Source organism: Haemaphysalis longicornis, unplaced genomic scaffold, assembly GCF_048455015.1.
Source record: "Haemaphysalis longicornis isolate Haplotype H1 unplaced genomic scaffold, Haemaphysalis longicornis Haplotype H1 scaffold_8, whole genome shotgun sequence".
Classification (NCBI taxonomy): domain Eukaryota; kingdom Metazoa; phylum Arthropoda; class Arachnida; order Ixodida; family Ixodidae; genus Haemaphysalis; species Haemaphysalis longicornis.
In genome coordinates, this window is record NW_027526445.1 from 185,584,087 (window position 1) to 185,604,475 (window position 20,389).

The following is a 20,389-nucleotide window of genomic DNA, read 5'->3' on the forward strand; positions in this document are numbered from 1 at the left end:
GTATCCCAGCTAAAGCGAGTTTTTCTGACCTATTGTAAACGTCACCATGCTGTGGTCGCTGAAGGACAGCGGTTTCACGTTGTAGGCCTCGCACAGAGGCACAAGACCCAGTGATACGTAAACTCTGTCCAATCTTGCGTGACTTTCACGTTGAAAATGTGTGTACTATGGTGCATTCATGTTCGACAGAACACACGCGACGTCCTCCAGGCCAAACTCATGCACTAGGCTATTTAAAACCATCGCACTCAAATCATGTGTCGGCGGTTTTCTTGCTCTATCAGCGCTTGAACAGACGCAGTTGAAATCGCCAAGAAATATTACGTGCCTTGCAAAGTTTAAATGCACTTTCAAACTTTCAAAAAAAAGGCGGCGATCCACTTCCTTATTTGGCGCATATACAGAAATCACTGTTCATGCCATTTGCGAGTACAAAAAATCGCACACAATAAAGCGACCGCGTTCGCAAACACTGACACTTGCTTCAAAAATTCCCACAGAATTACACAGAAAAAGTGCACATCCCGAGTGGGACACGCAAACGTCATATCGTGCTCTGATAGTTTGCACCATCCGGTCCGTTTGCTCCTGACTTTCAATTTTCGTCTCTTGAACGGCAATTATGTCCATATCGTCTTCCAGAAAAAGTCAGTTAAGCTGGTACTGTCTCCTTTTTGACGACAGGCCTCTGACGTTGATTGTTGCCACCTTAAAGGAGCCATGAAGACAAAATACAAGTTTGGTTTATTAGAAAGACTGCTTAGTCCCGATAACAATGATACCTATATCATCGCAATCTTCGAACAAATAACGGAGATATTAAAGAAAACGTGTGAAGCCGTCGCGACCCCCTAGCATTTTTCCCGCAACTTTTCTATGACGTCACGGAACCTTGTTTGTGCGATTGGCGGCCACCTAACGGACCTGTCGTGACGACACATGACTGGACGTCTGTAATGGGGCCTCTAGTTCCATTTGACCGCATCACTTGAATGCTAACGTGCAGTTACGCACTGAAAATTATGTTTTATTGTTGGCCCGTATGACGTCATTCTTGCTCATAACACGTCACTGTGGCGCAAAATTTGAGTTTTTAAATACTTCTTGCTTTTTTTTCATTAAAAAAACGTCTGTTGTGGCTGTAATGGAGCTGAGTGAGATACTGAATTCTAGTTCCTTCAAATTAAACGAAGTTGTATTTTCTCTTCATGGCTCCTTTAAGCGCTGAAAGGAGAATCGTTGCCATTCACAATAATGATCGTGTGGACAGGATGGTGTTTTCATTAATGCCACGAAGAGGAGTGAACCACTGTAGTCAGCCAAGTGCGCCGTCGAAATGACACAGACAATGTCATGTGCCCCATACCAATTTATGGCACCTGTTCCGACCTCGACAATATCCTTACGTTGTCCTGCTCCCCCCCCCCCTCCCTACACTACAGACAGCACCACGGGTACGGGGCGTGGATTCAACAGCAGCGCAGAATACACTACTGCATTACGGTCCGCGAGTCTCAGACACAAGGATGACGGACGCTGGCGCACTTGCACACCGGCGCACACCATTCGCGCGACTACGTCGGCGTCTTCGCCGGCGTCGACGCTGTCTCCCTCCTTTCCGGGGGAACGCTACGCTTGGGCTTCTGTGTGTAACGCCGCCCCGCCACCGCTTTCCGAGGCGACTCGTCGGAAGCCGCGTTGTCGCCTTCTGTCATTTCGGCGTCGCTCTCACATCCACGCTTTCCGCAGGCTCTGCTAGCGAGGTCCTTACTCGTGTCCATATCGATGGTGTCATCGTCAGACTCCTTCCCACCGTCCACTTGGTCGGTTTCCAGGATGGCTCCTCCTTGGGCAGCTTGGTTCACTGGTGGCAGTGATAAGTCATCTGTGTTGACGCCCGGTTGGTCATTTTCTTTTCCCTGGCCCTCTTTTCCAGCTTGTACGGCGGGTGACTTGCACGTCGGCAGGTCCTTGAGCTCATGCGTCGACGCTGGCTCGTCTCCCCCTCCTCCAGCGGCGACTTCTTCCGCTTCAGCTTCATCCATGAGGTGCTCAGATTTGTCGTCACACCCCACTGGTCCGGCGACAGTGGCGTATGTTTGCATGCACTGTGAGGTCTCGTCGCCAAAACGACGACAACGAGTGCAGCGCGGAACACGGCACTCTCGTCGAACGTGTCCAGAACGCTGACACCGCAGGCAAAGCAGCAGACACCCCGGAACGACTACGAGTGCGTTGTAACCGGCGATTCACAGCTGGTGGGGCACGTCGTCGGGGGTGACGCCTGCCTTGAGTTTCAGCGACACAATTCACTCTTAGGCAAAAAGGACTAAAAGTTCGTCCTTTCGGGGACTAACGGCCTCTGCCACAATCATTAGTCCCTTTGGGGACTAACTGCGAGGGGACGAACGGTTAGTCCCCCACCCGGATGGTCCGTTCCGATACTCCCCAAGGACGAACTGCGTAGAGTGCAGAAAAAAGAAAAAAACGCCAGCAGCGGCAGGGATCGAACCCCTGACGCCCGGAATTATACACAAGGAACCCGACGCGCTATCCGCTAGACCACGCCACCGGGTGGTTCCTGCGGCAGATAATATTCAAGTTTACAGCGTGTAGTTCTGTGCATAACGCAACAGATCCATTGCAACTGGTGCCCGAATTTCTATCTGTGCAAGCGAACGTGACCGCGTTTTGCGCCTTGCGCTTAGCGCTTTGCTAGGTTTAGGGACTATTGCTCAGTTCGATTCGAAGTAGAGCCTCACAACCATAGTTTTTTCGTAAATAACAATCAACTCGTCGTCGCCTAGTTGAGATAGGTAGCTGGGCGATCGGACGACTCATTTGTTTCCGCACAAATTAGCGCAAGCTAAGTGCTTTCTTAGTGTCCGATGCATATGTTAAGTGCTCTATGTAACGTATGTGAAAGGTGTCGTCTGTGTGGGTGTCAGAATAAGGAAACATGCCATATTTTCCTGCATCGGCGAAAACGAATTTAGTGTTGCTTAGCCTGAATTCTTCAAATTCGTGTCGCTAGACGATTGCGACTGCGAAATGCAAGCGGGTTTTACAGAAGTTGCAGCATTGTCATAGCTTTGGTGCCCAAGGCAATTATGTACCGAGTGTAAAAGATAACTTCGAGACGCTTACCTGTAGCGAGCATTTTTGTTTTGCAGTTGTCATCAGCAACATGCGTTTTTTCTAGTCTGTTAAACATATACATATTCATTACGCTCAGGAATCCACTTTTGCTATTGTCACTAATTTTTGAGTTACTGTTAAGGCGCTTGAAAGCTTTCATTGGCCGTTATTATCTCGCACGAATAGAATGCAACACAGCGTATCAACATAACCTCGCCGAGAAGCGTATGACAATCGCGCTTCGCCGCTCCTTGCCATTACCTGCCGCTCTACTAACCCTAGGCGATTTTCTTATAACTAACATCAATATTTTCTCCCGTGGCACCATCTAAAGCACCCAGTGACTGCAATGCCTTGTGTTTTGTAAATATAAAATTGTTCGCAGACATATGCCGAAAGGGCAACGACGACGCCATTAGGGGATTAACGACGCAGCAAAGAGACTAACTGCATGCGTTTCGTCTTCCCGTTACTCCTTATAGATCGGCGGGGACGAACAGTTAGTCCGAATTTATGCACACGGCACGTACTCTGCCGCAGATACTCCCTTTGAAGATGAACGGTCGCCCGCGAAGACTAACGGCTGTATTTTAGTCCCTATTTTAGTCCTTTTTGCCTAAGAGTGAAGGCGCGTTGTCGAGGCCTTGTCGCCGCACCCAGACACACTCCGCCGGTCTCTTGCGACGTCAGTCACTACGCCGTACGGCGCAAACACGGATCGCACCATGTCGTCGGGCACACCATAAAGAACCCAGTGCACTTTAACTCGCAGCACCTGGTTGTTCGCGTCGATGACCATGCAGCGAAGGTCTCTTACTTTTACGTCGCGAAAATCAACTAACTTTTAGGCACTTTCTGCGTCCTTGAATGTTACTACCCACACGAGATTCATTTGGAACGCTCCCAACGCTATCACGTCGGAGAGCAGTTCTAAGCGTGCGAGCGCGTCTCGAAAATCTTACACTCCATAAGCCCTCGCTTTGACGTCAGCGTGCAAGAATACTGTGTTCAAAACGAACCGACCTGATGGCAGTTGAGGCAGAATTGTCTGGTTGTCCTGTGCTTCGTTTTCCGTTGTCCTGTTTCCGCGGCCCGAAGCCGCAACGATCGCTCCAACTGGGGAGCTCGACATCTTGCGTCCACTCGCTAGCGCTACCGGAAGCAGAGTCTTTTTTTTTCTCTTTATTACCGTTTGTCTCAAACAAAAAACTAGGTTACAGTAATTTTATAACATTCGCCACCTTTGCGATAAACACAAGTTTAAAATCTCTTCAGTTGAACAAGGTCATCAAGCATTGGTAACCATTCAGGTGGTTCGCTTAGCGCTTTGTATACCTCACGTATGTTGACCATACTCTCAATGAAATACTCTCTGGCGGGCCGCGCATTGGGATCGGCATGCCTGTCAGCCATCCTTGTGCGCCACAAGCTGTGCATGCTGATCAGCATAAACATGTCGAATGGCACGCCCCCTGTATCACACACAGACAGAAAACGGATCCCGAAAGGGTTTATGGGCAGGTCCTTCTTAACAGTGCGCTGTAGGATGTCCCAGTGAAATCTCGCGTTTGAGCAGTCTAGAAAAATGTGGTCAATAGTTTCCGGCTTTAAGCATATGCGACAGTTAATGTTCCAATGTATGTCTAATCCTTTCTCGTGGAGCCATGGCTTTACAGGAAGCGTGCCACTGTGGAGCTGAAAAAAGAAACTTTTAACGGAGGCGCGCACGGGCATTCTCTTTACCCTCTGGAGCACATCGCATTCCCTTCCCACTGCATACATAGACCTGCATAGGGGAATGGATAACATAACATCAATGAGGTCCTTATATAACTTTTTGCGTGGTACTTTGCTCAAGTACTCAATCGAAAATCTCACTTTCAATAATTTGAACGCCCAGACAACTTCGCGCAGGAAACCACATAGACTCGTTCGTCTACCCCCAAAAGAGGACACAACAAATTCAGGTATGTGATCACAAAGGCGCACTTGAATGACAGTACGTAGAAAGGGATTATTCTGATCCCTTAAGAAACAAAACCTGGACACAATCTGCTTCAGAAACAAGTGGCAGAGCCCCAAGCCTCCTTTTTGAACCGCGCGGAACAGGTTCGAGCGGCTGGTCCGCTCCCAAGTCGATCCCCAAATAAAAACCGCAAACACTCTGTGTAGCTTCTCAACAGAAACTCTCGTCATGGACAGCACCTGAAGGACATAGAACACTTTGGCTACAAGAAATAAGTTGCACACAGTAGCTCGTTCAAACATCGACAAATCTTTCCCACCCCACCGGGTTGTCTGAACTCTTGCGCGTTCTGTTTCCAGCGTCCAAAATTCGGTAGGCTGCCTGTAGTTATTGAGTGGTACGCCCAAGTATTTGGCCGGAGTTAACGTCCACTGCATATTTTCAAAAACCTCAGGCGTGTCTTCCCACTCCCCGTGCCAGAAACCTAGTGACTTTTTCCAGCTTATAGCACTACCAGTATGTTTACAAAACTTTCCAGCTTCTTTTACTGCCTCTCGAACACTTCCTTTGTCGCTGCAAACTATGGCTATATCATCCGCATATGCCAATACTTTTACTTCGTTCTCAAAGAACTTATAACCACTTATTTTTCCACTGTTCTTAATCTTTAAACAAAACGGTTCCAAGTAGATGGCAAACAACAGAGCACTCAAAGGGCAGCCTTGCTTAACCGACGATAGAAGCTGAATATCTGGCGTAACTTGCTTATTGACAATAAGACTAGCGAAGCAATCCCGATAACACATTTTCACCCCATCCAGTATCACAGCACCCACATTCACGTACTCCAGAATACAAAACAAAATTTCATGTGCAACACGGTCAAACGCTTTTTCAAGATCGAGTTGAAGTATTGCCACATGTCCATTACCCGCATCGCTACACTCTAGGATGTTTCTCATTGTATGTATATTAGTGAAAATTGTCCTTCCTTTAATCCCACAGGTTTGGTGCGGGCCAACAATGATATTCATTACTGTTTGCAATCGTTTAGCCAACACCTTCATGTATATTTTATAATCAACATTTGTGAGACTAATTGGACGGTAAGATGTTACAGAGAGTAATTGAACAGAATCCTCGGTTTTTGCTACCAAAACAATGTGTGTCCTGCAAAAGGAGGGGGGCATCCGGTTTACTTTGTATGCGTCGACCAACAATCGATGTAAAGCCGTGGCGATTTCGCTTTTGAACATTTTGTAAAAGGCAGCCCCCAAGCCATCAGGCCCGGGCGATTTTCCTCCGGTTAGCTCATCTATTGCCTGTTCAATTTCACTTATACTGATCGGAGCCTCGAGCTCCGCCTTGACGTCATCATCAAGTTTGGTCATGAGAGGCAAGAATTCAGTTTTAAAACCCTCTTCAACGTGCAGTTTTCTACCAAACAGATTATTATAGTAGTCGACAAATGCACCTGCTATTTGGGCTGGGTCCGTAGTGAGCTTATTTTGATGACAAATCTGCTTGATTTCTTTCTTGACAGCATAGCTCTTTTCGTCCCTAAGGGAGCGCTTAGTAGGGGCTTCACCCATCCACAAACGCTCCGATCGAGCTCGAACAACTGCAGCTGCGTATCTATTTTGATCTATAATCTCGAGCTTCCCTTTTACTTCCCTTATTTGTTTGTAGAAAATCCCGGGGTTGTAGCCATCACTACTTATTAGAAACTCTAATTCACGTTTAAGCTCGCTTTCTTTTTTCCTTTCTTGTTGCCGCAAGATGCACCCTCTTTCAATAGCAAGCATTTTAACTCCGCTTTTAAACTCTTCCCATGGCTCTATGAAGGTATTCGCCTTTGTCTTGAAGAGTTTTTCTAAAAGGCCATTGACACCGATTAGAAAGCAATCATCCTCAAGTAGCTTATCATTAAACTTCCACAACTCCCAGTTAAAGCGAGAGTGTTTCGTTTTACTTCCTAAGGTAAAATATACCAGACAATGATCACTGATTGAGACAGGCATGACTTCATATTCACCACACATTGGTACCATTTCTGCTGATACGTACGCTCTATCTAGCCTAGCGTGACTATCCTGCTGATGGTGCGTGTACCGCGGTGATTTACCGCAGGACATAATGGCACCAACATCTTCTAATCCATGTTCCTGAATCAGCTCATTGAGATAACGTGCGCTAGGATCACGAATTGGTTTGTTTTTAAATCTGTCCTCAGCATAGCAAACACAGTTAAAGTCACCCAGCAACACGATAAATCTTTCACACTTCAGGTATGGGTCAATGCGTTCGAAAAAACACCTTCGCTCATTTTCGTCGTTCGCTGCATACACACACATTACACGCCACTGCTTATTTAGATATGAAAAATCGCAAACAACAAAGCGGCCCGTTTCGCAAACAACAACTGTCTCCTCTACGATTCCCACCGTTTTACCAGAGTCCTGAAGGACTCTGGTTTTACGAAGGAAAATTGCACATCCCCCCCAATGGCCATTGGCATGAGACACACATACATTGTAGCTTGCTGCAAAGGGTTGTACCATCCGGTCAGTTTGTTCTTGACTCTCAATCTTAGTCTCTTTTACAGCTATAACATCAAGTTCGTGTTCCATGAACAGGCGACTAAGTTGATACTGTCTCCGTTTTGCAAACAGCCCTCGGACATTAAGGGTACCAATGCGTAATACTGTTTCTGTCGCAGTTGTCATTTACAAGCAAGAACAAATGAACTTCACAGTACATACAAAATTTCCGGCCAGTGATTGAGTACAAAGGAGTGCCAATGCAATGCTGGGAAAGAAAGGAAGGGGTGGGGAGGAGGAAGGGGCACGAATCACACACACAGCACATTCTCCTTCTCAACGTGGGTCGAACCGTCTTTCGTGTCGCCGCAACTGCTTCCGTCCCTGGGTCAACGTTCCCGTGGGTTCTGTTGCCGCCGGGTTCTTGCTCGCCGCCGTAATGGGCTTTTTGCGGTACGGCGAGCGACGGGTGGGAGCCGCTTTAGGAGGCGGTTCATCCGGGTTAGCAGAAAGTCCAGTACTGGTCTGGTCGTCGCTGTCCTCACGCTGCCGCTTCGGTAGCGTGCTGGTGCTGTCCATGTCTTCCGCTATCTCTTCCTCAGGAAAGGAAACCGGGGACACAGGTTGCACTTTTATACCCTTACAAGCACCTGTGGACATTGCCTTTTCCTCGGATTGGACGGCAGGTTTTCCCTTCACAACACTGTTGTGCCCAGACTCCTCAGCTGTTGGTACAGTCTCCTGCCCGTGCACCGCACCAGAGTCTTTTCCATCGGAATCGCCATCCGCAGTATTGCCCGTCGCATCAGCCGCCACGGTTACCACCTCCACGCCGCCACCGTTAGCGGCTTCTTCGGCATCCACTTCGTCCATGAGATGTTCCGAAATATCGTTGCCGCCTACGGGACCGGCGACACTGGCGTATGTTTTCACACACGCACTCTCATCGTGCCCGAAGCGACGGCACCTGGAACAGCGCGGCACCCGGCACTCTCGACGAACATGGCCGGCGTTCTGGCACCTCAGACAGACAGGCGGCCTACCTGGGACTACGACGAGCGCAAGGTCACTGGCGACGCGAAGTTGGTGGGGAAGGTCATCGATGGAGACGCCAGCTTTCAGCTTCAACGACACGGTGCGTGTCGTCGAGCTTTTCTCTGCGCAGCCCTGTACTCGCCACTTTTCCTTCGCCACATCGGTCACTCTCCCGTAAGGAGCAAACGCTGCCCACACTGCGTCGTCTGGAACGTTGTACAACACCCAGTGAAACTTCAAACGAACGTCTTGATTACCTGGATCTATCACGAGGCACCGTCTCTCCTTCACAGTGATGCTTGCGGCGGCCACCAGCTTCTTCACACCGTCTCCGTTCTTGAATGTCACCGCCCAGCAGTGATTCATTTGGTACGCTCCCACAGCGATTACATCCGGAAGCAGGCCCAAACAAAGGAGCGCGTCTCGGAAGTCATCGACGCGGTATGGCCTTGCGCTCGGGTCGGCGTGCAGAAAGACCGTATTTAAAACTGTAGTACCTGTTGGCAATTGGGGCAGAATGACTTGGTATTCCTGGGATGCAAAAGCCTGATTCCTGTTACCGCGGCCCACCTGGGCCGCCAAAACCGCTCCTTGAACGGAGCACGACATTCTGCGTCTGCACGCTAGCGCAGCCAGAAGCCACACCCCCGGAAGCAGAGTCATAGGGAGTGCATACTTGCTCAGTAATATATGTGCTGTTCTTGCTTTTATCTCCAGCAGAGCAAAGCCCCCCGATCGAGTCGGTGGGTTTGTCGCAAAAAACAGATATTTTAGCGCTAATTTTGGAAGTATGGATTTTACTATGAGAATATACAAATCAACACGCGGATTTGCAAAAACGTTTTAATCATGAGGTCATTTTTGTATTTCATAACTTACAGAATTTTATTAAATACCAAACAAATCTTCCCCGCCACCTCAACACCCTTCAAAAAGGGTATTCAATATTTCGATATATAGGGAGTGCATACTTGCTCAGTAATATATGTGCTGTTCTTGCTTTTATCTCCAGCAGAGCAAAGCCCCCCGATCGAGTCGGTGGGTTTGTCGCAAAAAACAGATATTTTAGCGCTAATTTTGGAAGTATGGATTTTACTATGAGAATATACAAATCAACACGCGGATTTGCAAAAACGTTTTAATCATGAGGTCATTTTTGTATTTCATAACTTACAGAATTTTATTAAATACCAAACAAATCTTCCCCGCCACCTCAACACCCTTCAAAAAGGGTATTCAATATTTCGACACCCTTTTTCCCAGACGGATGTAAAGCTATACATAAGGGTGTTAAAGGGCATTAAGAAAAAGGGTTTAAAGGAGCCATGAAGAGAAAACACAACTTCGTTTAATTCGAAAGAACTAGGATTCAGTATCTCACTCAGCTCCATTACAGCCACAACAGATGTTTCTGTAAAGAAAAAAAGCGAGAAGTATTTAAAAACTTTCAAATTTTGCGCCACAGTGACGTGTTATGAGCAAGAATGACGTCATACGGGCCAACAATAAAACATAATTTTCAGTGCGTTAACTGCACGTTAGCATTCAAGTGATGCGGTCAAATGAAACTAGAGGCCCCATTACAGACGTCCAGTCATGTGTCGTCGCGACAGGTCAGTTAGGCGGCCGCCAATCACACAAACAAGGTTCCGTGACGTCATAGAAAAGTTGCGGGAAATTGGCTAGGGGGTCGCGACTGCTTCAGACGTTTTCTTTAATATCTCCGTTATTTGTTCGAAGATTGCGATTATATTGGTATCATTGTTATTGAGACTAAGCAGTCTTTCTAATAAACCCAACTTGTATTTTGTCTTCATGGCTCCTTTAAGAAAAAGGGTGTAAGCAAAGACCGCCAACAAAGAAAAAAGGTGAAGACCTCCAACTTTGGAGGTATTTTGTACCTGTTTACACGGGTAGACTGGACATTTTCTAAAAGCGGGGGTGTTTTGTAGCTCACAAATGTTTCAAGCAATATGAATCGACAAAATTTATTACCAGTGAAGCTCTTTAAGCTTGAGCTTGCTGCGGTGGCGTTAGCAAAAAAAATACCGAGAAAAAGAACTGCGGCACCTGTAAAGCGTGCACCACCGCAGATAGGGTATTATAACCGTGAAGTCGGCTTTCGAGTTTGTTAGAGTGTGAGCACAAGGGGCGCATGCATATGCGCACCTCTTGCTATACCATTTCAAAGTTACTAGTCCTTTTCGGATTCTAAAAGGCAAAAAAATTGGCGCACCTGGAAATAGTGGTGCAAGGCTGGAGAAACAGCATAGCTGGGGGCCGACCTAGCTTGTTTCCCCCTTGGATCCCCTGGCAGTGGGGGAGGGGAGGGGGGCACACTGGAACAGCCTTGTAAAGTCCGGTTAAAGTTGGCCTCACCCCTCAGCAGTCATCCTAGCTTAGCAAGAACAATGCAAAGCTTAGCAAACATAATAAAACTTAGCAACACCGGTAGAAACTAGGTCGACCCCCGGCTCCGCTGTTCTTTTTTTGCAACTGAACACCTATTTCACACCGTTTCAACAACCTACAGAAAGCCAAGCGTGTTGCAGTCGGTAAACACCCTTTTCGCCACACATCTACAGTCTTTTTTAATTTTGAAGGTTCAAATTGGTGTTTTACGTGGCAAAGCTAGACTTGGGGCATGAGGTGCACCGCATATGGAAACGAGCGATCATTGCGTACGAGCAATTTTTTTTTGCGTTTGAAAATTTCTTGCCAGTAGAGGAGTATATGAGGGGATGTCTTCTTCTTCACAGTGCTATTATGCACCCAAGCATGACCTTATTCAAGGAACAGCTGAACACCTTTTCCATACCCTTTCAACACCCTAAGAAAAACCAAGGGTGTTGGAGTTGATCAACACCCTTTCTTTCGCAGAAAAAAGGTGTACAGCTAGGAAAAGGGTGTTGAGATTCAAGAATAAGGGTGTAAAGGCCTCCCAACACCCTTTTTCCATTTATGCTGCACCCTTTTTGGCTAAAAGGGCGTAGAAAATTTAGTGGCACTGTGAGCACTGCCTGCATCCCACCGAGCATCGAACCGCGGGAACTCTTTCTGATCTACTTGCGCGGTAAGCGGGTACTTACGTTGCATTACACAAGTATTTGGTCTGTGGAGTAACTGCACCCACAAAAACACAGGCTCTACCTCCGCTAAAACAGAATTGTATCATACTGGAGCAAACTGCATCGTGGAATAATCACTGGCCTGGTTCCTGCTTTGACAAACCTTTGTGCTAGCATGAAAGCAATCTTTGTAATTGTCGCCGCTGTCTTCGTAGACGAAGACCGATTTATAAAGCAGCTAAATGCATCATATATCCGTGGTTACGTGTAAACCATCCGTACCATTGCATACCATTCAGTTAAACAATGAGAGCTTCCTGCTGGGCTGGGCTAGATGGCACCTTACTTATTAAACACTGTGCTAAATTGACGTTAACGAAAACGAAGAACCGCGGAGCACAAGATGCACACATACGATCGCGCAACTATCAACTGACTTTCATTGTGCGACCCTATCGGAAAACATGGGAAACATGAACATAGAAAGACAAACATTCAAAATCATCACACAAAATTCTATCTGCGTTCAATTCGTGATAGTTGTAATCGTCACCTCTTTTTATCGCGGTCTCACTCAGAGCTGGCCACACGCGCCCGCCTCCCCCTCTCTCTCAGTCACTGTCACACGGGGAGCGTCTTTCTGCAAAAGCTGGATTTCCTTGTTTTTTTAAAGCATTCATGGCTGGCTGACGCATGCGCCATGGCTCCCCGATGCCATACTGAAGGCTTCTATAACCTCCCTGGTCGTTCTTCTGTGGGAGCGTGCCAATATTGTTGTTTCTTCGAACTGTGGTTCGCAGTTGCCTTTTTTGCAGTGATCGGCCAAATCCACAGGCGCTTGTAGCTTCCCGCATGCGTTCTTGTGGTCTCGCAGCCGCTCGTTGAGGCACCTTCCGGTTTGTCCTATATACGACCCCCCGCAGTTCAACGCAATTTTGTGGATGACTTGTAACTCGCACCTAAGAAGGGTTTTCTGTGTTTTACCTCACAGCCTGGGCGTTTACTGTCATCCTTGTTCACCCGCTTGCACAGTCCCTTCAGCTTGTGTGGGGAGGAAAAACAACTTTCACATTGTGTCTGTCGGCGACCTTTTTCAGCCCGTGTGAGACGTTGTCTTCTGTCTTCCATCTTCTCTTGCTAATGCCCCACGCTGCATTTTACTTTTTTCAGGCATTCCTCTGCCACGCCTAGGAGGAGTAGTTCTGCAAAGCCGCTTTGTTGGAGCCCCCTGAACCGCATATTAAGGTTTCCTTTTACGGCGTGGTGGCAAGATTTTGACAGAGCTTGCGTTATGCACGATGCGGCATTCCTCCTTTGACCAGTTAGAAACAGAAGACATAATAGAGGAAGACAGAAGACCACTGGCAGTCATTCTATACATCCACAACGTCTCACACGGGCTGAAAATGGTCGCCGACAGATACAATGTGAAAGTTGTTTTATGCGTTTTCGTATGTGTGCATCTTGGATTCCGTTGGAGCATGACTGCTCTATTTTTCTCGTCGGCGAAGACGACAATAACAATACCGCCATCAAGAATTGATTTTTCAGTGTTATCCCCGTAATTTGAAATTTTAGAGAAAACATGAAATATCTGTAGGACATAATGGTTTCACACGTTGTACAAGAATTGCTGTGGTTTAGCTGTGGTTAACCATAGTTGACAGCGAAAGCCTCCTCCATCGCACATGGCTCTGCGTGGCACGTTGCCTCCTTCCCTTTCTTCGTGGCGCGCGCTTATCGCGGCGGCAGCGGCCTCTACGTCTTCCTCCGCCAGGTGGCGACGCGGGTTCCGCGCGCGTCTCCTTTCCCTCCTCGCTTATCTCTCCCCTGCCGACTATCTCTCCCCGCTATCGGGCCGCTGCTCCGTGCCGGGCGCTCCGCCAGGTTACAGTGTACTAGAAGGGAAAGGTGTGTCGTTCGGGGCCGCGGAGGGGGGTCCCTTTTGCGATGAAAATTCCTGCTGAGGAACTCCTGTTGTAAGCAGCGCCCCTGGCGGCAGCGGCGGCCGCAGCGGTCGCTGCTTCCCGGGTGTTGCCGGTGTTGCTCGCTGCTCGCTGTACGAGCTCTGATCGAGCGTTCTGGTGGGTGCCGTTAAAATGCAGTGCCGTGCTTTCCGAACCATTTTCTTTGCATTTCACGAACTATGCACTTATCTTGAGCGACTTGCCTGGAAGATTGCTTTGACTGAGTTTCAATGTAGGAATAACCGCCTCGCGGCCCCACTACGGGCGTTGTGAGTTCGCGAGCCCGGCAACGAAGTGAGGCGTCGTGAAATTGCCGTACTCGATCGCCAACGCGCGCCGATAGCGTACGCGTCGACCGGGTGCTGGCGGAGTGCTTGATTAGCGCAGGTTGTGCTGTAAGAAAAGTAGGCAAGAGATGAGGACGCAGGAGGAGAACTTAAAAGTGGAGCGGGGAGAGAAAATAATATGCAAAGGCAGGAAGCGGTGGGAGGATGAAACTTAGAACCTCGAGGGAGGGAGTGAGAATTCGGGCTGCGAGACGGGGCGCGCGCGAGTCGCGAGTACGGCAATTTCCGCACGCCTTATTTTTGTTGTCGCGTTTCAAGAGTATGACACGGATATCACGACGGCGGCAGCCGGATTCACATGTGCGGTAGCTGTGGCGCATTCCACGGTTGGTTGCTAGTCTTGGGTAGGAGGTGGGGGGGGGGGGGGTCAGGAGGGGGAATTTCACGACACCTGCGAGGCGCCAACCAAGGCTCGAAAAATCGCATATTCCTGTACCACAATTCACGGCGATCGGGCTCCACAGGCACCCGAAAAAGCGACCTTTTCTCGTTGCATGATCGCAGTCCGCTGTTGCAGAGCGGCACAAAGCAAAAGTTGTCCCTCTTATCCCGACGCCTCTCCATCATTGCATGCGCAAATCACATTCCTGAGATTTTTTCACACACTATGTTGAATGTCCAACGATAAAACGATGCGCGAAACGGCTATAAGTTTCTTGCATCAGAGCGACCACGCAGATACGCAGCCGCAGACGACAATAAGCAGAGGTGAAAGGTTAGCTCGACAAGTATTGTCTGTTACATCGCCTGTGACCATTTTAGTCATTTATAACACTAAATAGTCTTATTTCTCCATTTTATTGCATCACATTTGGTAAAACATGTCAAACAACGGGAAAGAGCACTCTTCGGAACAATCAGTGAAAAGGAGTACGCGTGTCGTCTGCTACCAACCCGCGGAGCAAGCAGACACACCAAGCGGCACGGCGCCGGCGGGCCACCGCCTGGGAACTCCTGTTGCAGCCAGCGCCACCTACAATTTTTCATCGCAAAAGGACCCTCGCGTTCCATTGGTTTTCTCCCCGGACGACACACCTCTACATTCTAGTACACCATAGCCAGGTGGCGACATGGCTCACGCCATAGAGTTAACACAGTAAAGCCCGCTTATATCAAACAGCGCGATGATTGTAAAACAGTTCGATATAGCGAAAATTCGATATAGAAAGTGAAGCAAAAAAATGCTTATATGAGAGCAATCTTGCCGACGGAGTCACGTACTAACGCTGAGCTCTTACCACCCTCCAGTTCACTATTGATACGACACTTTCTCGGAAAGAAAACATTAATTTATTGGGGCGGTAGAACTGCGTGAGTGTAGCCTGCTTCTTGGAGCACAACGCGTTGCTGGTGACTGCTTGCTCAATGGTATCTAAACAGTCGACAAGCACCAGACCGCTGCCTTCAATGGCACTGCGGTATCGCCGTAGCAGGGCCATGGCCGCGACGGCTTCGCTCGTGCTCAGAAACGGTACGGAGTCCTCGGCGTCTTCGACAGAGCAGAGACAAGCATGGATACAAGCGAATAACGGCGAACCCAGCGAACCGAGCAAGTGCGCGCAGCGAGTGGCGCGGACTTGAAGTTCGGTGACACCGCAGCCCGCAGCGTCCAATGTGGCGCTTTCGGCTCCAACGGCACGCATGCGTGGAGCTGGTCCACTCTGCCACGGCCGGTTTGGACACGCCCGAGCTCACGCGGGAGTCGCAAGCGACACCCACGCCCCCGCTGCGCGCCGATGTATTGCGGGGAAACCTGCCGCATGCCTAAGGAGAGCGAAAAATACCGCGCGGGAGAGTTCGATATATACATTGTGAGCAAAATCGCGTTCGACATAAAAAGTTTTAAATGCATCTAATTTTCACCAAAATAATACAAGGGTTCGATATAGGCAATATTTCGATATATCCGTTTTCGGACTTTACTGTACTACTGACTCCACAGGAAAAGCTGCCCAGCCAGCCCGTGTATTGAAACCGTACTAAACCTGAGCGCCGCCATGATGCCACCCTCACACCGTTGCCCGCTGTTTCTTTGCCTACTACAGGATTTCCCGCTCAATATAATCCAAACGCTAATGAATATAATTATAATCCCAGCGCGAGATAATATAATCCAGGTGCCAACCAATATAATCCACGACACACGCAGTGCAGAACTCCTGCCAGCGCTTTGTAATTTAGTTGGCAACCACTACAAGTCCAGGCGAAGTGTATTTTTATCCAAGTTAGATGAACTAGGTTACGTGACCAGTTTAAGCAGTCGACCTAAAAACTGCGCAATAAAAAAGTCACGTGACAATCTAGCACTCTCGCCTAATTCCTATACTCAATTCGAGGATGGTGTCATGGGTATGAATCATCGCATTTAAATTGCTCACTTACTCGAAATTTTAGGGGAAACTGCGAGGGTGCCTAACTTTAAAAACTCTATACGGGCCCGAACGTTGCACAGGTGGCACTGCTGGCGCCATTCAACAGCGCCACCAGCGGAATAAAATCGCAAAAACGGTCGGGATATGCCCTGGCGTGTAGGTGTGGAGAACGCGTGTTTTCGTGTTGTTTAAAGGGGCAACCTGTCGTTAGCGTGATGATGTTAGTCATACGAAACTCACATTTTTTGGCAGAAATTAGGTCCGGGCGACACGCGTTCGGTTTAATTAATTACCTAATATAGATACTTAATTCATTTCTCGTTAGTCATTGATATGGCTAAAAGTCAAATTGATGTAACCAGGGCTTGTGAGGTATCGAATTAAAGTTCTCGATAAGGGGAATCACGTGGGAGAAATAAAAAATTGCTCCCTGCTTATAGTCATCTGATAATCACGTGATTCACAAATTGGTTTAAAGCCAATGTGACGCCACTAGGGCTTGTGAGGTATCAAATTAAAGGTCTCTATGAGGGGAATCACGTGTGACAAATTAAAAATAGCTTCCTAGTTATAGTCAGAGACATAGTCACGTGAGCCATAGATTAGGTTAAAAGTCAAAGTGATGTCACTAGGGCCTGTGAAGTATCAAATTAAAGGGCTCGATGAGGGGAATCACTTAGTACAAATTAAAAATTGCTTCCTGGTTATAGTCATGAGATAGTCACGTGATTCAAAAATTGGGTTAGAAGTCTATGTGATGCCACTAGGACTTGTGAGGTACGAAATTAAAGGTCTCGACGAGGGGAATCACATGGGACAATTTAAATATTGCTTCCTGTTATAGCCATGATAATACTAACGTGAATCACAAAATGGAATAAAAGTCAAAGTGACGCCACTAGGGCTTCTCAGGAATCAAATTAAAGTTCTCGGTGAAGGGAATCAGGTAGTAAAAAATAAAAATTCCTTCCTAGTTATAGTTATGAGATAGTCATATGAGTCATAGATTACGTTAAAAGTCAATGTGATGCCACTAGGGCTTGTGTGGTATCAAATTAAAGGTCTCGAGGAGGGGAATCACGTGGTACAATTTAAAAATTGCTTCCTGGTTATAGTCATGAGGTAGTCACCCGATTCTCAAATTGGGTTAAAAGTCAAAATGACACAACCAGGGCTTGTGAGGTATCAAATTAGAGGTCTCCATGAGGGGAGTCATGTGGGACAATTAAAAATTTCTTCCTGGTTACAGTCATGAGATAGTTACGTGAGTCATAGATTGGGTAAAAAGTCAAGTGATGACTCCATGGCTTGTGAGGTATTAAATTAAAGGTCTCGATGAGGGGAATCACGTGGGACAAATTAAAAATTTCTTCTTTGTTATAGTCTTGACATAGCCACGTATGTAATGGATTCGGTTAAAAGTTAATGTGATGCCATTAGGGCTTGTCAGGTACCAAAATAATGGTCTCGATGAGGGGAACGACGTGGGAAAAATAAATGTTCCTTCCTGGTGATAGGCAAGAGAGAGCAATTTTGAATTTTTCCTACGTCGTTCCCCTCATCGCAACCTTTAGTTTGATACCTCAGAAGCCCTAGTGGGATCACGTTAACTTCTTAGCCCCATTTGTGACTCACGTGACTATCTCTTGACTATACCCAGCAAGCAACTTTTAATTTTTCCCTCGTGGTTCCCCTCATCGAGACCTTCAATTTGATACCTCAGAAGCCCTATTGGCATCACATTAACTTTTAAACAAATCCATGACGCACGTGACTACATGAAGACTATAACGTGGACGCAAATTTTATTTCTCCCATGTGATTCCCGTCATTGATACCTTTACTTTATACCTCACAAGCCCTAGTGGCATCAATTTGACGTTTTACCTAATCTATGACACACGTAACTATCTCATGACTACAACCAGGAAGCAATTTTTCATTTGTCCCACCTGATTCCCCTCATCGGGACCTTCAATTTGATACCTCACAAGACCTAGTGGCGTCATTTTGACTTTTACCCATTTTGAGAATCACGTGACTATCTCATGACTATACCCAGGAAGCAATTTTGAAATTGTCCCACGTGATTACCCTCATGGAGACCTTTAATTTAATACCTCATAAGCCCCAGCGCCATCATGTTAACTTTTTACCCAATCTATGACTCACGTGACTATCTCATGACTGTGACCAGGAAGCAATTTTTCATTTGTCCCACGTGACTCCCCTCATCGACACATTGAGTTTGATACCACACAAGCCGTAGTGGCATCACATTGACTTTTAACATAATCTATGACTCACGTGATTATCTCATGACTATAACTAGGAAACAATGTTTATTTTTTGTACTACATGATTCCCCTCATCGAGACCTTTAATTTGATTCCTCACAAGCGCTAGTGGCGTCACTTTGACCTTTAAACCATTTTGTGAATCACGTGACTAACTCATGACTATAACCAGGAAGCAATTTTTAATTTGTACTACGTGATTCCCCTCATCGAGACCTTTAATTTGATACCTCATAAACCCTAGTGGCGTCACATTGACTTTAAATTGTCCCATGTGATTCCCCTCATCGAGACCTTTAATTTGGTACCTCATAAGCCCTAGTGGCGTCGCATTGACTTTTAACCCAATTTGTGAATCACGTGACTAACTACTAACTCATGACTATAACCGGGAAGCCATTTTTAGTTTGTACTACGTGATTCCCCTCATCGAGCCCTTTAATTTGATACCTCACAAGCCCTACTGATATCACTTTGGCTTTAAAATAATCTATGACTCAAGTGACTATCTCATGACTCTAACTAGGAAACAATTTTTATTTTTTGTACTACGTGATTCCCCTCATCGAGACCTTTAATTTGATTTCTCACGAGCGCTAGTGGCGTCACTTTGACTTTTAAACCATTTTGTGAATCACGTGACTAACTCATGACTATAACCAGGAAGCAATTTTTAATTTGTACTACGTGATTCCCTCATCGAGCCCTTTAATTTGATACCTCACAAGCCCTCGTGATATCACTTTGACTTTTAACATAATCTATGACTCACGTGACTATCTCAGGACTATAACTAGGAAGCAATTTTTTAATTTTTTGTACTACGTGATTCCCCTCATCGAGACCTTTATTTGATTCCTCACAAGAGCTAGTGGCGTCACTTTGACCTTTAACCCAATTTGTGAATCACGTGACCTTCATAATGGCAACAACCAGGAAGCAATTTTAAATTGTCCCACGTGATTTCCCTCATCGAGACCTTTAATTTGATACCTCATAAGCCCTAGTGGCGTCACATTGACTTTAAATTGTCCCATGTGATTCCCCTCATCGAGACCTTTAATTTGGCACCTCATAAGCCCTAGTGGCGTCACATTGACTTTTAACCCAATTTGTTAATCACGTGACTAACTCATGACTATAACCAGGAAGCAATTTTTAATTTCTACGATGTGATTCCCCTCATCGAGCCCTTTAATTTGATACCTCACAAGCCCTAATGATATCACTTTGGCTTTAAAATAATCTATGATTCACGTGACTGTCTCATGACTATAACTAGGAACCAATTTTTGTTTTTTGTACTACGTGATTCCCCTCATCGAGACCTTATTTTGATTCCTCACAAGCGCTAGTGGCGTCACTTTGAATTTCAACGCATTTTGTGAATGACGTGACTATTATCATGGCTATAACCAGGAAGCAATTTTTAAATTGTCCCACATGATTCCCCTCATCGAGACCTTTAGTTTGATACCTCACAAGCCCTACCGGCATCACGTTGACTTTTAACCCAATCTATGACTCACGTGACTATCTCATGACTGTAACCAGGAAGCAATTTTTCATTTCTCCCACGTGACTCCCCTCATCGAGACCTTTAATTTGATACCACACAAGCTTAGTGGCACCACATTGACTTTTAACATAATCTATGAC

The 20,389-nt window shown here is 46.7% G+C and overlaps 2 protein-coding genes across 7 annotated transcripts in view; one reads left to right on the top strand and one right to left on the bottom strand.

The window, feature by feature from the left end:
- Positions 1-20,389, top strand: part of LOC144148723 (uncharacterized) — a 204,859-nt gene that overhangs the window by 108,884 nt on the left and 75,586 nt on the right. The window lies entirely within an intron of this gene.
- On the bottom strand, positions 7,981-9,288 carry LOC144149705 (uncharacterized). Its single transcript, XM_077681359.1, has one exon. The coding sequence runs from the start codon at positions 9,286-9,288 to the stop codon at positions 7,981-7,983; it is 1,308 nt and encodes a 435-aa protein (XP_077537485.1).

Coding starts and splice junctions, on each gene's coding strand:
- LOC144149705 (XM_077681359.1), bottom strand. CDS start 9,288: ATGTCGTGCTCCGTTCAAGGAGCGGTTTTGGCGGCCCAGGTGGGCCGC.